At 52.8% G+C, this 20,766-nt stretch overlaps 2 protein-coding genes across 2 annotated transcripts in view; both read left to right on the forward strand.

Moving 5' to 3' along the window:
- The first annotated feature begins 109 nt into the window (after window positions 1-109).
- LOC139009524 (mastin-like) lies at window positions 110-12,850 on the forward strand. The gene is made up of 7 exons (XM_070413792.1): window positions 110-177; window positions 3,289-3,403; window positions 10,684-10,744; window positions 10,941-11,109; window positions 11,341-11,612; window positions 12,473-12,609; window positions 12,686-12,850. The coding sequence occupies exons 1-7, from the start codon at window positions 110-112 to the stop codon at window positions 12,848-12,850; spliced, it is 987 nt and encodes a 328-aa protein (XP_070269893.1).
- A 319-nt stretch (window positions 12,851-13,169) lies between these two features.
- The window catches only part of LOC139009525 (uncharacterized), a 28,398-nt gene continuing 20,801 nt past the window's right edge, over window positions 13,170-20,766 (forward strand). Inside the window, exons 1-4 of the mRNA XM_070413793.1 lie at window positions 13,170-13,307; window positions 16,565-16,625; window positions 16,785-16,899; window positions 17,148-17,422. Coding sequence (XP_070269894.1) covers window positions 13,170-13,307; window positions 16,565-16,625; window positions 16,785-16,899; window positions 17,148-17,422 — 589 coding nt within the window. The remainder of the gene's footprint in view (window positions 13,308-16,564; window positions 16,626-16,784; window positions 16,900-17,147; window positions 17,423-20,766) is intronic.

Below are 20,766 nucleotides of genomic sequence, written 5' to 3' on the forward strand. Positions count from 1 at the left end.
GGGCCAGGACAAGGGGCCTGGCACATGGCCTCCTGCTCACCCTCTGATTCCCATTAAACTTGAAAAAGCCAGCTCCAAGCTGTGGCTGAGATGGTGGTATGGACTCATCATGACGGTGACTGAGGGCGCAGTGGGGGCCTCCCTGAGAGTCCCAGGGTCCCAGGTCTCCGTGTTCGGGTATGAGGAGGTTTCCAGGGCTCAGTTCCCTGTGATGGCATTTCTGGGAGCTCATGCGGTTTATGCTTGTCCCGGTGTCCCTCCCTCCACCCCTCCACTTCCTCTTCCTTCTTCCTCCACTACCTCCTTCCACTGGTTCTTATTTTCCTTTTTCTGCTCTTCTATGTTTGTCTCTCTCTCTTATTTCTTACGTGTTACTTCCCTCCTCTCCTCCCTCCCTCCCTTAATTATCCTTGATCACATGTGCCCAGCAAGGACAAGGTCTCCGGGTCAAGGAGTCACTGAGTGGGTTCCTGGCCCCTGGAATCCACAGGGAGGTGGGGACAGACATAACACAGCACTGCAGTGAGTGTGGGACACGGTGTGGAGGTGAGTGCTGAATACAGAGCTGGGGGGACACAGTCGTGCTCCAGCCTGGACCTGCTGGGAGGGTTTCACGGGTCTGAGCTGCTAGGCCCAGATCATGAAGCACCAGCGACGGTGGGCATTAGGGGGAGGGGCTCTGGGCAGAGGGATAGCGGTGGTGGGGACAGAGGAGGTGGGGACAGAGGTGGTGGGGACAGAGGTGGGGACAGAGGAGGTGGGGACAGAGGAGGTGGGGACAGAGGAGGTGGGGACAGAGGTAGTGGGGATGGAGGAGGTGGGGACAGAGGAGGTGGGGACAGAGGTGGTAGGGACAGAGGAGGTGGGGACAGAGGAAGTGGGGATGGAGGAGGTGGGGACGGAGGAGGTGGGGACAGAGGTGGTGGGGACAGAGGAGGTGGGGACAGAGGAGGTGGGGACAGAGGAGGTGGGGGACAGAGGTGGTGGGGATAGATTAGGTGGGGACAGAGGAGGTGGGGACAGAGGTGGTGGGGACAGAGGAGGTGGGGACAGATGAGGTGGGGACAGAGGTGGTGGGGATAGATTATGTGGGGACAGAGGAGGTGGGGACAGAGGTGGTGGGGACAGAGGAGGTGGGGACAGAGGAGATGGGGACAGAGGTGGTGGGGACAGAGGTGGTGGGGACAGAGGAGGTGGGGACAGAGGAAGTGGGGACGGAGGAGGTGGGGTCAGAGGAGGTGGGGACAGAGGAGGTTTGGACAGAGGAGGTGGGGACAGAGGTGGTGGGTACAGCGGTGGTGGGGACAGAGGAGGTGGGGACTGATGTGTGAGCTTGGAAGGTATTTGAGGGGGCAGAGGGCCATTCTCAGAGTGAGCTTGAATGTTGGCTTGTTTGGTTTTCACCATCAGCATATCAGAAACAGAGGAATCTTTTAAAATTCCATAAAATTTGAAAGCATTTTGGTAGATGGTTTGAGAGACTCCAACTTCACAGGCTCATTAGACATTCAAAACCCCTTATTAGCAACTTAAAAAAAAAAAACGGTCTTGAAAAACTAAAACATCATGTTGGTACATAAATATCTGAGAATTTTCTAGAATCAAAGAAAAATTGTGAACCTTCAGTGGAAAGTTCCCTGTGAAAATTCAGCAGAATAAACACAAATAAGTTCTACACCTAAATCCATTTTGGTAAAACTGAAAATTGTCATCATTAGAAGCCAGCAGAGACAAGTGATAGTTTAGCCTAAACGAAATGACTATCAGACACAGGGGATTGCTGATCAGCAACAGGAGGTGAAAGGAGACCCTGGAGCAATACCTTGGAAGTGGTGAGGAAACATCACCATCAACATAAAATTTTATTCCCAGAAAAAATGTCACACAATATTGAGGAAAAAATAGTGATATTACAAAACAGAAGACACAAAGAGTGTCTTATCACCTGCAGGCACTCATTAATGGAACTATTTAAGGATTTATTCCAGGAAGAAGAAATACTAATTCGGAGGAATGTGTGGGACAAAGGAAACAAAGAATACATGGAAAAAATACACTGCATGCCATTCTCAAAAGACACCCCTGAGTGGCCATAAGCATTGACTGGCCTCCTTCATAATCAGAGGAAAACTGAGGGAAATAAAAGGACATGCAGTGTCACACTCATCAGATTGGAAAAAATGAAAAAGTGCAATAGAACCACATGTTTGTAAAGATGTTGAGAAATGAGCAACTCATATGTGGAATCTAAAACAAAACAACAAAACAAATGAACAAAGAAAACAGAAACAGACCCATAGATACAGAGAACAAGTGGGTGGTTGCCCAAGGGGAGGGGGTTATATGGTGAGGACAAAATTAAAAAGGAAAATAACAAATCTGTCATGATCTCTATATTTATGACATGGTGTGTATCTGCAAATACATTTAAAAAGAAGAAGAGAGCCCTGGCTGGTTTGGCTCAGTGGTTGAGGTGTCGGACCGCAGAGCAAAGAGTCCTGTGTTTGATTCCCAATCAAGGGCATGTGCTTGGGTTGCAGGTTTGATCCCCAGCCCAGCATCGGGGTGCCTACAGGAGGCAACCAATTGATATGCCTCTCACATTGATGCTTTTCTCTCTCCTCTCTCTCCCCTTCCCTTCCACTCTCTCCAAAAATCAATGGAAAAACTACCCTGGGTGAGGATTAACAAAAGAGATAAGAAGAGGGGATGCTGAGATAAAGTGCACGTGGGCATTCAGGCCAGCAGCTGTGTGTGTGTGGGAGGGAGGGGGGCAGTGCCCTGCACTGCTGCTCTGAGCAGGAGTCCTTCTGGCCTCAGGCCGCCATTGGGGGTCCCAGGGTGCGGGGCCTGAGTGACAGGAATGGATGCACAGAGTGAGGGTGGGGCTGGGTGGGCATCAGGGTCAGGATCAAAACTGGGCTGTGATGAGGATGTCTGAGCCCTGATAGGGGAAGGCTGAGGGCAGGTGGGCAAAGGGCACAGCTTCTGTTACCTAACAGCCCTATTTTGCAACACTGCAGTGGAGGCTGGGCCAGCGAGGGCGGGGTTGGGGTGCTGAGGGGGCAGCAATGTGCCAGCGTCCACGGGTCCTCACGTGTCACAATGGAGGTGTTGGACCCGGGGCAGGGATGGCTCCTGGAGGCCCTCATTCATGGCACTGGCTGTCCCATTCGGGCCCCACCAACCACGGGACAACTGTGACCACACTGAAAATGACACTGACCTCACTCACTCTGCCCGACGGCTCAGAGGGACACAGGCCACAGCGCAGCTTTGTGTCCACAGGACGGCCTTGCTCCTCACGGAGGGCAGCGCCTGTGACCGGCTTCCAGGCAACGCCCACTCCGCAGTGCCCGCCGGGGCTCTGACGATGGCCCCCGAGTTCTGTGTGCAGCTCCCTGTAGCCTCTCCTGGTGGCTGTCCTCCCACAGCCAGGCCCACTGTCCTAGACACCAGGGTGCCAGCCTGTGACACTCAGGCTGTCGGGGCTACACCTCCACAGTCCCCTCCTGCCTCCTGCTTGCTCTCCACTCTCCACTCTCCCTCCCCCCGGGAGAACCAGGCCCCCTGGTACCCACCTTGTTCTGATGGGTGGGCATCTTGACTGGCATCACCTGGGCTCCCTAGGCTTTGCCTGCTGGGCTCCTACTGCACAGGCCCCGCAGCTGGAGGTGCAGCCGCCTCTCTGTGGGACATTCCCAGCGTCCTGGTTGGTAATTGGATTGCTCTCCCTGAGGTGATCAGTTTTGCCAGAAGCAGTGCCAGGTACAGTGGCCTGGCTGCTCCCCTGGCTCCAGGACAGGCTGGGGAAGAGGCTGGAAGTCCAGGGTCCCGCAGGCACACTGCCACCCAGGACTGAGTTTTCAGCCCCAGGCTGGTCTCCCTGCCCCGGAGCCTCCATGTGTGCCCATGCATCATCGTCTGCATGTGTGTGGACATACGTGCATGTATGCGTGTGTGTGTGTGTGTGTGTGTGTGTGTGTGTGTGTGTGTGTGTGGTTGTTCAGTCGCATGGATTGGGAAGGTCTGAATACTTGCAGTGATATGGTCACATGTGACTTCGATAGATGTTGAACAGGAGCAGATCACAGCTGAACACCATGCCACAAGGCCTCTTGCCAAGTTCACTGTCTGAATTTACGAGGGGCGTCCTGTGAACCATCTTTTGTTACTGACGCTGGACATTTTATTTCTCTGCCTTTGTTTACATCCTCGGTAAATACTGAGCCTGAACTTCTGTTCTCAGAGGTCACTTACAGTTGCCTTGTATTGGAAGACAACAGGTACTTGGTTATTTTAAGCTTTCTCACACTTATATCAAAATTGGGCACAAGCCCTCCTACATCTGGAAATTTTAAAAATGTAATTCTAAAGAAATGTCAGGATGAAATTAAAAAGTATATACAATTCACAATGGTGAAAATCCCACCTCCTCATATTCAGAGGGACATGATGACTTGTATCTGGAGGGAAATGACCAGAGAATCAACAGAGAATGTTATGTTTAAGTCAAGAAGTGAGAAAAGCTATGTCAGAGGAAACTGAAAGAGAGAATAAGGAATATAATAAAAGGCTAACTAAAGGAAGAAAGTCAGGGGTAATTTAAAACACATAAAAGAAGCACTAGATAATAAAGAAATTACAGGGTTGCAAAGCCAAAAGTGAGTTCCTTAAATCTAATGAAATAGGCAAACCTGTGCCAAGATCCATCAGGCAGGAAACATGGTGCACAAATAATATCAGTAATAAAGAGGTGAGCAGACACATGGGCAGGGCAGAGATTTTTAAAACTCAGAAGAGGTTCGTATGAACAACCACATTAAACAAACTTGCCATCAGGTGAAATGGACCATTTTTAGGCGAGTATAACGCCTGAGAACTGACTTTAGGAGAAAGGGAAGAGGGACCAGATTTGTAATCATGAAAGGCCTGCTTCTGGGAGGTGAACATCCACCTAGAACTAACATATAAAGTACAACACGGGGAGTTACACACAGCCTGGCTTCCTGGAGAATTACACTAAGACTTCAAGGCCCCAGCGATCTTCCAGGGACAGCAAGAGAGGCAGCTCCCGGGCACACTTTCTGGAGAACAAAACTAGGCCCATAGAATAAAGGACAATTTCAGGACAATTTCCATTATGAACATAAATTGAAAAAATCCAAAGTAAAACTTTATTTAACCAACTCCCAATGTGTAACATAATTACCAAATAACCCAGGAAGGTTTCAACCACCGTGGTTGAACACCAATTAGTGCAATTTACCACATTAACGGAGCAGAAATAGATGATAAAAGCCATGTGATAACCTCAATAGATACGGAAAAGTACATTTTTTGTGATTGATAAATTCAACCACAGTCTGTGATAAAACTCTTAGCAAACTTGGACCAAAGGTGACTTCCTAAATGTGATAAGGGTGACTTTTCCTAGAGCCAAAGCAAACGTTCTGCTTCTGGAGAAGGGGCAGGAGAGGGAGGGGGGACACGCTGGCAGCCTCGCCCATGAATGAGGGATGATGGACAGGGAGGCCCAGACAGTGCAGGTGACTCCGAGCAGCACACAGTGATCAGAAATACACAAAAGGTGTGAGGACCAGAGAGGAGGAGAGGAGACCACCAGGAACAACACGGCGCTCTACACGGAACACACAAACCATCTGCTCACAATGTTAGAACTAGTGTGAGTGCGGCGAGGCAGCTTTGCCCACCATCAACGCAGGTCCAGCGCTGAAATCCCACAGGACTTCTAGGCACTGCCCATGGCCACTGAGAAGAGGAATCAGTAAGATGGCATTTCCAGTGACTACTACAAACCTCCTGGGAAGAAATCTAACAAAACATGTGCAAGATTTCAGAGAGGACATTGTCCGGTTGAGCTAAAGGACATAAGGTCCAAATAACATGGACAGATATGCGCTGACCATGGGTGGGAGATGCAACACCCTCAAGCTGTAAGCTCTTATCAATGCACAGCCCTTCCCACAGAGTCCCACTCACAGGATTTCTCAGGACACATGACACAGCAACTTTTAGGTTTTGATGACGGGTGTGTGGGAGTAAAAGTTATCATTAAACTCTTTTGCTTTGATTGAAAAGAGAACTAACCTTGGGTTATAAGACACAATTGTATTTGACAAAATCCCTGAGTGAAATTTTTTGATTTTGTTAATCCTCACTCAGGATATTTTTTCAGCTTTTTAAAAATATTTTTTTTGGTCTTTTTCTTTTTATTATCTAAAAGTTTACATATGTCTCCTTTTTCCCCTGATTGACCTCTCCGTGCCCGCCCCCTCCCTCAGCCCCAGCCCCAGCTATTCCCACCCTGGGCAAGCACTCACTGCCCCAGTGTCTGTGTCCGTTGGTTATGCTGATATGATGCATACAAGTCCTTTGGTTGCTCTCTAACCGCCCCAACCCGCCCCGCCCCCCACCGCCCCTGCCATTTGTCTCTGCATCTACTTTGGTTCATCAGTTTATGTATTTTTTTGCCATTGATTTTTAGAGAGAGTGGAAGGGAGGAGAAGAGACAGAGAGAAGCATGGAGGTGAGAGCGACACATTGATTGGTTGCCTCCCACAAACGGAACCTGCACTGGGAATCCAACCGGTGACCCTTAGGTGGGCGGGCCACTGTTCTAACCATTGTTCAAACCACTGACATGGACTAATTTGTTATATTGTTAATGTCCAAGGGCACTTGGTTATTATCTGCTTGATAGGAGAAGAAAACAGCATGTAATCCTTGTTTCATAAATGCAGTGTCTTCTCCTACCTCCCTGAAAACTTACTCAAACTTCTCTTTCTCATCATTGCTAGTTGAATAGGTTTGAATAACTTTTTTTTCATTTGTTTTTACTTTGGTTTCTAACTTTCCAATTCAATGCTTTCCTGGTCAGCCCCAACAGTTTTCTTCATATGTAAGAGCAAATCACTAAGTTTTGGGCTGGTTTATGCCAAAAATTACCACCAAAAACAAGTATACTTAGAGAGAGGAAGGGAGAGGGATAGAGAGATAGAAACATCAATGAGAGAGAGGAGCATCATTGATCAGCTGCCTCCTGCACGCCCCCTACTGGGGATTGGGCCAGCAACCTGGGCATGTGCCCTGATCAGGGATCAAACCAGGGACCTCTGGTTCCTGGGCTGACACCCACCTGCTGAGCCACACCAGTCAGGTGCAAGAACACTTTTCTAAGGAACAGAAACAACTGTGTTTATTAACAGTTCAAATGCTGACTCGCATCTGTCAGCCTGGTAGGCTTTTGGACCAGTTGAATCTGTTCTAAGATGACTGGGCGGAGACCTGGGCTTCCCAGATGCCAGTCCTCTGTTTTGCTGGGACCAAAGGTTCTCTAGAGATGGATCCTTCACACTCCTCCTGCGGTGACCCCGACTGCAGGAGGGAGAGGATGCCCTGGGTACTGACCGTGTGTCCAGCCTCCTGGCTCTCACCACCTTCCTCTGAGCTGGGTGACCCTCTTCAGCCCCTGCCAAGATCTGAGTTGCCTGGGTCCCTCACGTTCAAAGTGGCCCCATCTGCATGTGTCCTGCACAGTGAGGTGGCTTCACCCAAGCACCAGAACAGGGGGTTGCACTTCTCCCCAAGCCCCTCTTCTTCATCCCCTCCATCTGATTCCCAGCGGCCCCTCACCGATGCCGTCTCCTCCTTCTTTGCTGTGAGCTGATACCATGCATTTGTCTGCTGCTGTGCTGTCCCTGAGGCTGGGTCTAGGACAGCGATGGCGAACCTATGACACGCGTGTCAGAGGTGACACACAAACTCATTTTTTGGTTGATTTTTCTTTGTTAAATGGCATTTAAATATAGAAAATAAATATCAAAAATATGTCTTTGTTTTACTATGGTTGCAAATATCAAAAAATTTCTATATGTGACACGGCACCAGAGTTAAGTTAGGGTTTTTCAAAATGCTGACAAGCAGAGCTCAAAAGGTTCGCCATCACTGGTCTAGGAGGATGGGCAGGTCGGACGGGCTGTTCCCTCGCCCTGCGTTACTGGACGGCCACTCGGTTCCTGTTCCCACAGCTTTATGGTACCAGCTGCCTAGTTTGCCTCACTCTGCCCTGTGGCTTCCTGGGACACCCCCACCTGTATTTTCCTCCTGGCAAACTTGGCTTCACTATGAATGTTCCAGACTTGCCTGCAGTTCACATTCTATTGGGATTTTGGAAGCGTTGATATTGGATGACACCGTCTCCTGTTAACAACATTGAATGACATTTTATTTCGTGTGAGTGTCCTCCTCAAGGAAGTTTTGTGGTTGTCACGGACTCTAGATTAGGAATGTGTGGACCTGGCCGTGAACGGGGTCTCTACCATATGGCATCGCATTAGCTATGCCTGGGGTTAAAGATGAGTTTCTCCTTCTTTCTCTCCTGATTTGTGTGTAAAACATTCATCTTCCATCTAGACACCTGGGAAACTTAATCTTAGCACCTTTTCAGTTGAGACTTTTGGTTCTTCTGGGAGGAAGATCATATTATCTGCCAATGATAGTCATGAGATTTCTCCCCCAGACCCTCAAACCTCTTGTTTCTGTTTCAGCCAGATCTGCTCCTAATGCCCAAATGCCATCTATGTCCCAGGTCTGGCCCAGCTGGTTATCACCCAGCCTGGTGCCGGGGGACAGGAAGCCTGGGTCCAGCATCCGGCTGGGCGTTGGGGCCTGTGGCCTCTCGCTGACACCGCTGTGACTTGCCTTCCTGTCATCTGGGCTGAAACCAGCCCCAAACCCACATCCAGTGTTGAGGTGGGTGAAGGTGGGGGCTCTGTCCAGACCAAAGGCAGGGAGGGAGGAAGCCCACCCTTATCACCCAGAGGTCTCCCCCCTGGGCCTGTGGGACTAGCTGGGTCTGGGAGCCCAGCCCCTTCCCTCCTGGGTGATTGCTCCCCCCACCATGGGGCCCCCTGGCCATGTTGGATCCTGTTTGTTTCCTGTTGAGATCCCCAGTGTCCCCTGAGGATTCTGGGTGCCCCCGGAGACACCAACATCTCAGCAAGGATGACAGGGACTCTGGCCCCAGGAGGGAATGATGGGTTTCTAGAGGCCTGAGCTCATCTAGGTGCTGCAAAGCATCCCTTGGTGGTCTCCTCACTGGGCTCACGGGGCACAGAGGACCAGGCAGTGGTTCAGGAGTGTGGGAAGCCCTCTTCCTTCTCCTCTCAAACCACTGTCTGGTCCTGTCCCATGCTTGGTGGAGAATGATTCTCAGAATGTCAAAGGGCGGGAAAGCCTGTCCCTGGCAGGTGTTCGGCCTCTGCCTGGGGTTGGACACAGCTCCTCCATTCAGAAAGCAGGGAGTGTGAGAGGGGGGTTGGCTTCCAGTGCGGTAGGGGGGCGGGGGGGGGGGGGCGTGTGCAGGAGGTGAGGAGAACTAGCATTAAATTGGCACCTCTCTCACCCTTTCTTTTGCATTTTGACAAAGCTTGATCATGCATAGGATGTATGAGGACAGCTGAGCAGATGTCTGAGTGTCCTGGGGTGGCCGTTACAGATGCCACAGACCCAGACCTTTAAACAAAACTTTATTCTGTCACAGTGTTGGAGGCTGGAAGTCTACAATCAAGGTGTCAGCAGGTCCCACAACCTCCAAAGGCTCCAGGGAAGCTGCCTCCTCCATCTCATGGTGTTGCTGGAAAACTCTGTCTGCAGGTCCAGCGAGTCAATCCTTTTTGGGGGACACTGTGAGTCTCAAAAGAAAGAGGGGGGCAGGGGAGCACTGGGCCTACTGCTCTCCTCGCCCCCCCCCCCCCCCAGCCCTTGCTCTTGGCTCAGGTGCCAGCCTCCATCCCATCCGTTCCCCTGCTCTGTGTTGTTTCAGAGCATCTGATTTACTTATCATTTATTTAGTTCCTCACCGAGGATATGCTTATGGATTTTAGGGAGAGGCAGGGAGAGAGATGTGAGAAACATCCATCGGTTGCCTCTTGTACGTGTCCTGATCCGGGAACGAACCCTCATCCTAGGTATGAGGTCTGACTGGGAATCAAACCGGAGACCCTTCAGTGTACAGGACGAAGCAAAGCATCTCATTTCTTTTTTTTTTCTTGTGCAAACTGTCATCTTACCACTGACATATGTGCAGACCAATATTATTATTTTCATTTTTGTTCATCCTCACCCAAGGATAGTTTTCCATTGATTATTAGGGAGAGTGGAAGGGAGAGGGAGAGACAGAGAGAAACATCTATGTGAGAGAGACACATTGATTGTTTGCCTCCTGCATGAACCCCAACCAGTGCCGGGGTACCTGCAACCAAGGTATGGGCCCTTGACTGCAATCGCACCTGGGACCTTCAGTCCACAGGCTGACACTCTATCCACTGAGCCAAACCAGCTGGGGTTCCAGCACCAATACTGAGTGTCTTCTCAGAGAGGAAACACCATGTTTCTTATCTGATAGCTGGTCTGCTGGTCACCACTGGTCCCACTGAAGAGATAAGCCCCGCCTCCTCCTATGCCCCACCCCAAAGGAAGGTGGCTTCCCCTTGGGCCTGTCTGGGCAGGAGGATAAAGGGGCTCAGAGGGCCCAGGACAGAGGCAGACAGACCTGGCATGGTGAGGACGCTGCTCCAAGCCCCATCCTCTCCCTTCCCAGACTGTGTCCCCGCCCCACATCTCCTCACTGGCTCTCCTCCCTGGCCTCTTCCCCTGCAGATGCTGTGGCTGCTGGTCCTGACTCTCCCCTGTCTGGGGGGCTCCGTACCTGTGACCTCAGGTGGGTCCTGACCCCCAAGCCTGGCTTGTCTCTGAACCCCTGACTCTGACCTCTCAGAGGCCGCCCCTGGGATGGGTGGCGATCCCCCTCTGAGGGTGGCTCTGGGAGGGACTGAGGATGGGGCCATGCTGAGTGCCCGGCAAGAGGGCCTGGGTCCCTGATGGCTCCTTCTCTGCTTCCCCAGATCCTGGCCCAGGGACTGAGCTGGTGGGCATCATGGGGGGGCATGATGCTTCCAATGGGGCGTGGCCGTGGCAGGTGGGCCTGTGGTTCTGGAATCAAACAAGTTCCCAGTGGATTTTCAATTGTGGGGGCTCCCTCATCCATCCCCATTGGGTGCTGACCGCTGCCCACTGCATTCATGGGTAAGTCCCTACTCTGCCAGCACCTGGTGGGGGTGGGGTGGATGGACAATGTCAGGAGGCATGTGATGTGTGTTGGGAGCAGATGCTGGGCTGAGTGGCTGCAGACCCCCCACCAGGATTCAGCTTCCTGGTGCTCCCCTTGCCCACCACAGAGGGGAGGTCTCTGGGCTCTGAGGGGCTGGCACAATTCCTGCCACAGCCTCTCAGAAGCCTTTGGCCTTCTGTCCCCAGGAGAAACCCAGTGACTCGGCACTTGAAGGTCCAACTAGGACGAGTGAGGCTCTCACACCAGGGCAGTGTGCAGGTGGCCAGGATCATCCGCCACCCCAAGTACAGCCTTGAAATCGGAGTATCAGGTGGGGCGGACGTGGCACTTCTTAAACTGGAGGCCCCAGTGCGACCATCTAACCTCGTCAGGTGGATCCGCCTCCCGCCAGCCTCCTCCTCATTCCCCCCAGGCACACGGTGCTGGGTGACTGGCTGGGGCCGCATTGGTTTTCAAGGTAAAAACCAGAACCAGGATGACACCCGTGCGATGCAGGGCGTGGCTCGGGCTTTACAGAGGAGGCTCAGCTGGGGTCTGAGCTGGGGTCCCTCCGGGGTCCCCCTTGGGTGTAGGAGGCAGACAGCTCGAGAGGAGTCTGTTAAGGAGCAGAGACCAAAGTAGCAAGAGTGAGGCATAGCCATGGGCATCTTTTTAAAAAAAATATCACCCAGGGATATTTTTTCCATTGATTTTTAGAGAGTGGAAGGGAGGGGGAGAGAGAAACATCGATGTGAGAAGCGTATCTATTAGTTGCCTTCTCCACTGGGGCTGGGGATTGAACCTGCAACCCAGGTACTTGCCCTTAACCAAGAATTTAACCTGGGACCATTCGGGCCAGTGCTCTCACCACTAAGAAATGCGCCCAGGGAGGCAATTCTTTTGCTCACTCTGCACAAGGCCATGTTCTCCCTTATGGGGGTCCCCGTTCTCCCTGAGTCTCCATAGTGGGGTGGAGAATAAGGAGAGAGAACTTCAGTGACGTGCTCCAGGATTCACTATTAAATGGACAAAGTCAAATTTGACAGTAGGGCCACTCACTCTGCATTTCTTGGGGGAAAGCACTTGCTCTGATTTTTCTCAATAAAAATTATTTGTGGATAAAAATATATTTCTCTGTTTCTTTTTGGAGCTTGGTGTCCACAGCGTCAGCCTAGAGATTATCAGCCCATTGGCCTCGAGTGAACCCAGACAGTTGGAGTCTTGGGTGACTCCCAGGGTCCCCCTGGGCGCACTGAATCTCAGCGTGTGGTTTTAGAACCCGAGGCCTGTGACGGTCCACCCCTCAGGACCACAGGCTCACTGGGCTTCTTCTCACAGAGCCGCTGCCACCGCCCTACAATCTGCAGGAGGTGGAGGTCCCCATCGTGGCGAATGAGATCTGTCAGCGGCAATATAGCGATGTTATCAAGGACGACCAGCTGTGTGCCGGGAGCGAAGGCCGGGTCACCTGCCAGGTGAGACTGTGTACTCCATCCATTGCTCCTGCCTGCAGGGCCCTGAGTACTGACCCTCTGTCTCCTCTTTCCACAGGGTGACTCTGGGGGCCCCTTGGTCTGTAAATGGAGGGGCACCTGGGTCCAGGTAGGCGTGGTGAGTTCGGGGCCGGAGTACTGTCTTCCCAACTTTCCTACAGTCTATGCCCGAGTGACATCCTTCTTGCCTTGGATCCACCGTCATATTCATTCCTCTCCTTGAGCCCGGGGCCGGGCAAGGATGCTGCCCATGAGATGAAGACAGGCCCTGCAGGGTGTCTGGGGGACCCACCCTGCTTCCTCCCAGAGCCAGCTCTTCATTGCACCTAGCGCTCTCCTCTATCCCTCCCCCCCACCCCCCCAGCTGCTCTGAGATCCTCCTGCCTCAGCCCCTCCATCAGCCTCTCTCCCCTGAAAGGCAAAAGGGAGAGGTGGGATGTGCTCTGAAGTCTGGCTGGCCCTGCAGGACTCCTGCCTCCTCCCCACCCCCTGTAGCTCATTAAACTGCATGAAAAACTGCTCTGGACTCAGTGCACTTACCTATGGGCGTGGCCAAGGCGGCCAGTGGGTGGTCCCTGCTGCTGGGGGAGCCCAGGCTCTGGGAGGGGGACCAGGTGGGATTGCAGCTATGGCTGCAGCTGGAAGAGGGCGACCTGGCGGCTCTCCTGGCTGGGGTGGAGGTGAGTCTGCTGCCCAGGGCTGGAGGCCACAGCCCGGAGGGCGGCCCAGAGGGTGCAGACCGTCCCTCTTCCTCCTTCAGTGGCAGACAGTGTGTCATGGAGGCTTTAATGACTTGGACGTGGCTGCATGCAAACAGGAGGTGCTGTGTTTCCATGGTCACCGCTGCTCCCTCTGACCCCGGGGCGCCAAACCCCCATTTTCCAATGTGATCAACTCCTGGGCCCAAATGAAGTGCAGCCTCATTTCCACGCAGACCCTCAGTCTTCCGCTCTGAGCTTCTCTGGAGCAGGGCAGACCTGCAGGGACCCGGGACCCGCCATCCTAAGTGACTGCCTGTCCTCGGGGCCCTGTGTGTGGGTGGCTGCCAGGTGGTCCACACACATCCAGGTCCCCTGTGCCCGCCAGGAGGGTGTGGGCTGCCTGCCTTGCCATTGGGCTCTGGGGACTGTGAGTCTTTGTAGGGCGTTCCTCCCTGGGTGAGGGTGTAGTCAGACCTTTAGTGTTTCCAGGGTTAAGACTGAGGGTCTGAGTCACTCAGAGGCCAGAGCTCCCAGGGGAGGGAGAAGGACCTAGGACTTGGTGTTGGAGGGAAGGCTGGAGTGAGACACGCCTGGGCCTGGGGCTGTGTCTGCAGGCATGGCCACGGGGTGGACCCGCAGGGCTCACTCTCCAGAGGATCAGAGGATGGGCTCAGGGCTGCTCGCCCCCCCCCCCCCCCCACCCCCTGCCCCTTGCAACACTCTTGCCTGGAATCACCACCCCAGCAACTGGCTTCCTGGGCTCAGCAGTAAGGGAAGGTGGGCGGAGCCAGATGCCTGGGCTGGAGATGGACCAGAGGGTCTGTTGCCTATGGTCTCTGATATCTGTTCTGACTGAGCCCTGGGCCTGCAGAGGTGGGGGACACTGAAGCAGCAGGGCTTTGTCCCCCAAAAGAGACCGCTGCAGGTTAGGTCAGTGCCCATGGGGACCCTGCGGAGGGCCCACAGGCGTTGACTGAGGTGAGAGAGACACCTTCAGGGCTTGGAATGGAGACTCCATGAGGGCCATGCCCTTCCAGGTGGACATCACACCTCAGTCATCACCAGGCTCTCCCCTTGTGTGGTGTCCTGGGGTCTCAGTGACAGCCCCCGACTGGGGAGTATGAGCTTAAAACAACACAAATGCATCCTCTTACCGGCTGGAGGCCAGGAGCCCGCAATCAAGTTGTTCAGGGGCCATCGCTCTTCCCAGGCTCCTGCCTCCTGCAGCTGCTGGTGGTGCTGGGACCCTTCCCTGTGGACAAACCCCTGGCCCTCCACCCAGTCGCCCACCCCACCCTTCTGTGCTCTCCGCATCGTCACCTCATCCTACAAGGAACCATCATTGGATTAAGAGCCTCCCCCCTCCACTCTGACCTCATCTGAACTAGTTGCATCTGCACTTATTTCTAAAGCAGGGCAGGTTCTGAGGGACCGCACTGGTCCACACTGACTCCCTCACTGGTGAGGTTACAGGCCACCAGGCTGTGTGCTCCTGAGAGGGGGAGCGCACCCCTGAGGAGGCAGGGCCTGGCCACAGGAAATATTTAGGATTCCCACGGCCCAGCACCCAGGGGCCCCCCTCAAAACAACAGGCCAGTGAGGGCCTCTGCCCCTCTCAGGGAAGCAGCGTGCTCCCCACCTCACAGCGCCCTCCAGCCCGTGACGCTGGCCACACAACAGGCTGCCGGCTCTGAGTGGTCCCAGCGCTGGACAGGGCTCTGCTGCAAGTTCAGCTGCACTGGCCTCACAGGTCCCAGCAGACAAGATGGTGGTAAAAGTATTGGTGATGGGCAAACCCGATGGGGGGCAGGACAACACAGGCCATGCAGCCTGCACTGGGGAACATTCCTGAGATGTGAGTGACAGCTGGTGTCTGGGTTCATTGAGACCCTTGTATCTGGAGGCCAGGGAGCAAGACGTGCCACCATCTTGGTGGGACAATGACACTGACCACCAGGCAGAGGCCGGGCTGCTGTGTCACAATGGGGGGCAGGGAAGGTGAGGGCCCTTGCGTGTCCCTTGCCACCCCCTCGTCAATGTGATGGCAGGTGGACACGTGCAGCCACCCGGCCTGAGAAGTCCCTGTGACCAGAGCTCAGCCCCTCAGGGATGGGGGTCTGGGTCGTGCTACCAGGTAAGACCCAGAGTCCCAGTTAGTAGCAAATGGTGGGACCAAGGTGGACAGTGGAGGGGCCCTGTCGGCCTCAGTTGTACCCTGAGCCTCTGTTTCCCAGTTTCCTGGGCAGGGACTCCTCTGTGATCCTGCGGCCGCCTCCTCAGCACACGAGGCAGAAGGTGGTGGACGCTGCCGGACACAGATGCGGGCCAGGTCCCCCTTTAGGACAGGACCTGATGGGAAGCCTGGCAGTTCCTCTGGCTGCCGTGCCCCGGCAGGTCCCTCTTGGCTGGCACAGGGAGAGGCAAGGGATGGCACTGAGTCCCAGTGGGGCCGTGGCATCGGTCTCCCTGTGGGCTGGACAAGGTGTCATCAGCCTGCATTGTGCTCCAGCCTCGCCCTCTGTCCATCTCTGCTCCGTCCACCTGTCTCCCAGGTGCCTCTCCCTGACTTGTACCCACATGAAAGCCCTTCTCTGGGCAGGTTCCAAGGAGGCTCCCTCAGAGGGCCTTGTGCAGGGCAACAGCTGGTGGCAGTGAGGGTGGCCACAGGCCACGTGCCAGGCAGATGGCATGCTCTAGTCAGATGGTGGCGAGCTCCACGCTGCCTCACAGGGTCCAGTGGAATCAGGGGCTGCCCTGTGGCTCGAGGGGCCCAGCAGCAGCTCTGGGGCTCTGCCTCCCTGAGCCCGCCTGCCTGGGCCCAGCGCTCTGGGGCTTCTTCCAGCAAAACTGCACCCTCTCAGCAGCTCTCCTTGCTCAGGCCGCCGGCCTGGCTGTGCTTTGTGGCTGAGATCCGTGCAGCCAGAGATGGCTGCTGCCCAGTGACAGCAGGTGGCAGGTCTGGGGGAGGCAGTGCCAGGGCCCAGCAGCAGCTCCTCGCCGCCTGCTGACTGACCCCCGACCTGGGTGGGCCTGAGAGAGGAGCAGCTCTCTCTGCCCACGGCCCAGCCAGGGGCCCCCGCCTGCCCTTCCTGTGCCAGGGGATGAAGGGGTGCAGAGAGGGTCCCAAGGAGGGTCCCTGCAGGTGAGGATGCCGCTGCTCAGACCCTGGCTTCTCCATCCCCACACGGGGACCCCGGCCCCTGGTGGTCTCACCCAGGCCCCTGCCCTCCCCGCAGATGCTGTGGCTGCTGTTCCTGAGCCTCCCAGGCCTGGGGGGCTTCGTGCCCTCGTTCCCAGGTGAGTCCTGACTCCCTGTCCCCATCTTCTGCTCAGGCTGCCCAGGCCCCTCAGCGTCAACTCAGGGTGGGCCTCCTTGGTTCGTCCTGGGAGAGACTGAGTGCAAGGGACCCTGCTGGGTCCCTGATGGCGCCCCCTGTGTTCCCAGGGCCCTCTCAGGGAGGAAACAGGGTGGCCCCGTGGGGGCGCACAATGGCCCCGCAGGGAGATGGCCTTGGCAGGTCAGCGTCCGACGGTACAATAAGGAGCTGGAGCTGTGGCAGCACCTCTGTGGGTATCCCTCATCCACCACCAGTGGGTGCTGACCGCAGCCCACTGCACCCAGCAGTGAGCCACACAGCCTGAGGCCCCCTGGCAGGGGTGGGGGTGGGAAACTCTCAGAGGGCTGATGGGAGGGAGGCTGTGGGCAGGGCCCCTGCTCTCGGGGAGAGACACAGTTAGTGCAGCCCCAGCCCTGCTGCTGTGCCCAGACTGGCCCTCCCCTTGAGGCTCCTCTGAGAGGCTCCTGGTCCCTCTCCCCAGGGAGGACTGGGAGGCCTATGGCCTCAGGGTTCAAGTTGGGCAGCTGAGACTCTATGACCATGACACACTGACAAATGTGACTAAGATCGTCCGCCACCCCAAGTTCAACCAGAGCCTGTCTGCAGAGGGGGGCGCGGACGTGGCCCTGCTGAAACTGGAGGCCCCTGTGACGCTCTCTGAGCGCATCGGCCTGGTCCCCCTCCCACCTGCCTCGCTGAGGGTCCCTGAGAAGAAGATGTGCTGGGTGAGCGGCTGGGGTTACAGCAGCCTCGGAGGTAAGGCTCAGGGACCCTGCTGGGAGTGTGGACACAGGGCAGCCCGCTGGGGGTGTGTGTGTGGCTTTGCTGACAACACTTTATTCTCCGCAATTTGGGGGAATCCTCAGCCTTTTTCTGTGGCAACATGTGCATAACATTATACATGACATTGGTCAGTGCGCGGTTCAGTGGCGTTCAGCACATTCACCATGTTGTGCGGCCTCAGCTCCACCATCTCCAGAACTTCTCCTCCTCACACTCGAAGCCTGGTCTCCAGGACACGGTCACTGCCCCTCCCCAGGCTCTGCCAACCACGGAGCTCCTTTCCACTTCTATGCATTTACCTGTTCTGGACGTTTCATGTAAATGTGAATCATGCAACCTGTGGCTTCTGCGTGTTTGCCTTCTTTCACGTAGCATGTCGTTGTCATGGCCCAGCTGTGCTTTAACCTGTGTCAGAACCACATTGCTTTTTGTGGCCGAGTCACCTCCCACTGGGTGGAGGGAGCATTTTGTTGTCCTTCCTGAGTGACAGACCGTGCCCACCTTTTGGCTGTTGTGAATCACGCTGCTGTGACCTGTGTGTTCAAGCACCGCCAGGGAACCTGTTCTCAAGTCGTTGAAACATTTTTCAATGACAGTTTCTATTCAATATTATTTTGAATTAGTTTGAGGCGTACAGCATGGTGGTTAGACAATCATATACTTTACAAAGTGTCGTTCCCCCTAATATTTCCATACCCACCAGGCACCATCCACAGCTATGACAATATTATTGAGTAGGTTCCCTAATCTGTACTTCACATTCCCTGTGACTGTTTGGTAGCTACCAATTTGTTTCTTTTTATCCTTCCTTTCCCCCTCGGGCAATCACCAGTCTGTTCCCTGATCTAGGAGCCTGTTTCTCTTTTGTTTGTTTGTTTGTTTTATTCTTTAGTTTCCACATATGGGTGAAATTATATGGTATTTGTCTTTCTGTGACTGGCTTATTTCACTTAGCATAATGGTAAGGTTTCTTTTTTTTATGGCTGAGTAATATTTCATTGTACATTCAAGATGGTGCAAAACTAAGTTTATAGTTGTTCATATGGAAAATAATACAATAATTAATAAATAATAATACAAGAAGAAACTCTGTATTTTGCCTACTCATAACCGTAAACCTACTTTTGCCCCACCCTCTATGTACAACCGTATTGTTATCACTTGTCTATTGATGGGCACTTGAGCTGCTTCCACATCTTGGCTATTGTACATACCTTGCAATGAACATAGGAGTGCATATGTTCTTTCCAATTATGTTTTGGGTTTCTTCAGATGTACATCCAGAAGTGGAATGGTTGGGTCTTAAGGCAGGTCCATTTTTAATTTTTTGAGGAACCTCTACACTGTCTCCCACAGGGCTGCACCAGTCAGCATTCCCACCAGCAGTGTGTGAGGGCTCCCCCTTGTCCACATCTTCACCAAAACTTGTTGCTTGTTGATGTATTGATGACAGCCATTCTGACAGGTGGGAGGTGATATCTCATTGTGGTTTTAATTTGCATTTCTTTAATGATTAGTGACATTGGGCATCTTTTCATATGTCTGTTGGCTTTCTGTATGTCCTTCTTTTGCTATTTATATCTTATTTTCTACAATTTAATTTATTGTGATGACATTGGTTAACTAGATTATAGAGGTTTTCAGTGTGCAGTTCTATGGTACATCATCTGTATCTTGCACTGTGTGCCCATCACCCAAAGTCACATCTTCTGTCACCTGTATTGACCCCTTTACCCTTTCCTCCCACCCCACCCCCTGTCCTCTGGTGACCACCATACTGCTATCTGTATTTATGAGTTTTGGTTTGTTTCTTTTTCTTGTTTGTTCATTTGCTGCTTTCAGTTTTATATTACACATGCGAGTGAAATCGTATGGTTTTTAACTTTTTCTGTCTGACTTATTTAATTTGCATGATATTCTCAAGATCCATCCATGTTGTCCTAAATGGCTGTATGTCATGTTTTCTGATGGCTGAGGAGTATTCCATTGTAAACTTGTATCACACCTTTCTCCAATCATCTAGCAAAGAACACTTCCGCTGTTTCCATCTTGACCACTGTAAACAATGCTACAGTGAACGTATTGGTGTATATATATATATATTATTGAATTCAGAGAGAAGGGAGAGGATAAAGATATAGAAACATGAACGATGACAGAGAGTCATTGATAGGCTGCCTCTTGCATGCCCCCTACTGGGGATGGAGTCTGCAACTCAGGCATGTGCCCTTGACCAGAATTGAACTTGGAACCCTTCATTCCCCAGGCTGACACTCTAGCCGCTGAGCCAGACCAGCTGGGACAAAAGAGAGCCTTGCTGAGTAAAGTAGTCTTGGTTTTAGATTCTTGCTCTTTATCACTTTAAATATCTCGTGTCAATCTCTTCTGCCTGAAATGTTTCTGTTGAGAAATTGGACTTATGGGACCTCACTTGTCAGTAACTGTCTTTCTCTTACTGATTTTAAGATTCTTTCTTGGTCTTTAACCTCTGCCATTTTAATTATTATGTGTCTTGGTGTGGGCTCTTTGGGTTCATCTTATTTGGGACTCTCTGTACTTCCTGGGCTTGTATGTTTTTTTCTTCACCAGGTTGGGGAAGTTTTAAATCATTATTTCTTCAAATAGGTTCTCACCCCTTGCTCTCTCTCTACTTCTGGTGCCCCTATGGTGCAAACGTTCTGCTTCATGTTGTCCCAGAGCAGCGGTCGCCAAGCTTTTGGACCTCACAGACCACCCGTGGTCCGTGGACCACCAGTTAGTGATCGCTGTCCCAGAGGTCCCTTAAACTATCCTAATTTAAATAATCTTTTTTTGTTTTCACTACTCTGATTAGGTAATTTCTGCTGTCTTATCATTTAAATTGCTAATTTCACTTTGTGCTTTATCTAACCTGCTATTGATTCCTTCTAGTGTATTCATTTCAGATCTCATATTTTTCATTTCTGACTGTTTTCTCTTATGGTTTCTAGTCCTTTCTTTATGCTTACTGTCTCTCTATTGCAGTCCTCACTGAGCTCACCCACCTTCCGCTACGTTCCGTGAGCATCCCTAGGACCATTGTTTTGAACTCTGTATCTGGTACATGGCTTGTTTCCATTGCATTTAGTTCTTTTTCTGGGGATTTCTCCTGTTGTTTCATTTGGGGCATGCTTCTTTGTCTCCCCATTTTGGCCACCTCTCTGTATTTGTTTCTCTGTGTTAGGTAGATCTGCTTTGTCCCCAGTCTTGGTAGGGTGGCTTTTTGAGTACATGTCCTGTGGAGCTCAGTGGAGCAGTCTCCCTGATTCCTTAAGCTGGGTGCCCCTGGAATGTCCCTG

Source organism: Myotis yumanensis, unplaced genomic scaffold, assembly GCF_028538775.1.
Source record: "Myotis yumanensis isolate MYYU_CA2020_CCGP unplaced genomic scaffold, mMyoYum1.0.hap1 SCAF_4, whole genome shotgun sequence".
In the NCBI taxonomy this organism is placed as follows: Eukaryota; Metazoa; Chordata; class Mammalia; order Chiroptera; family Vespertilionidae; genus Myotis; species Myotis yumanensis.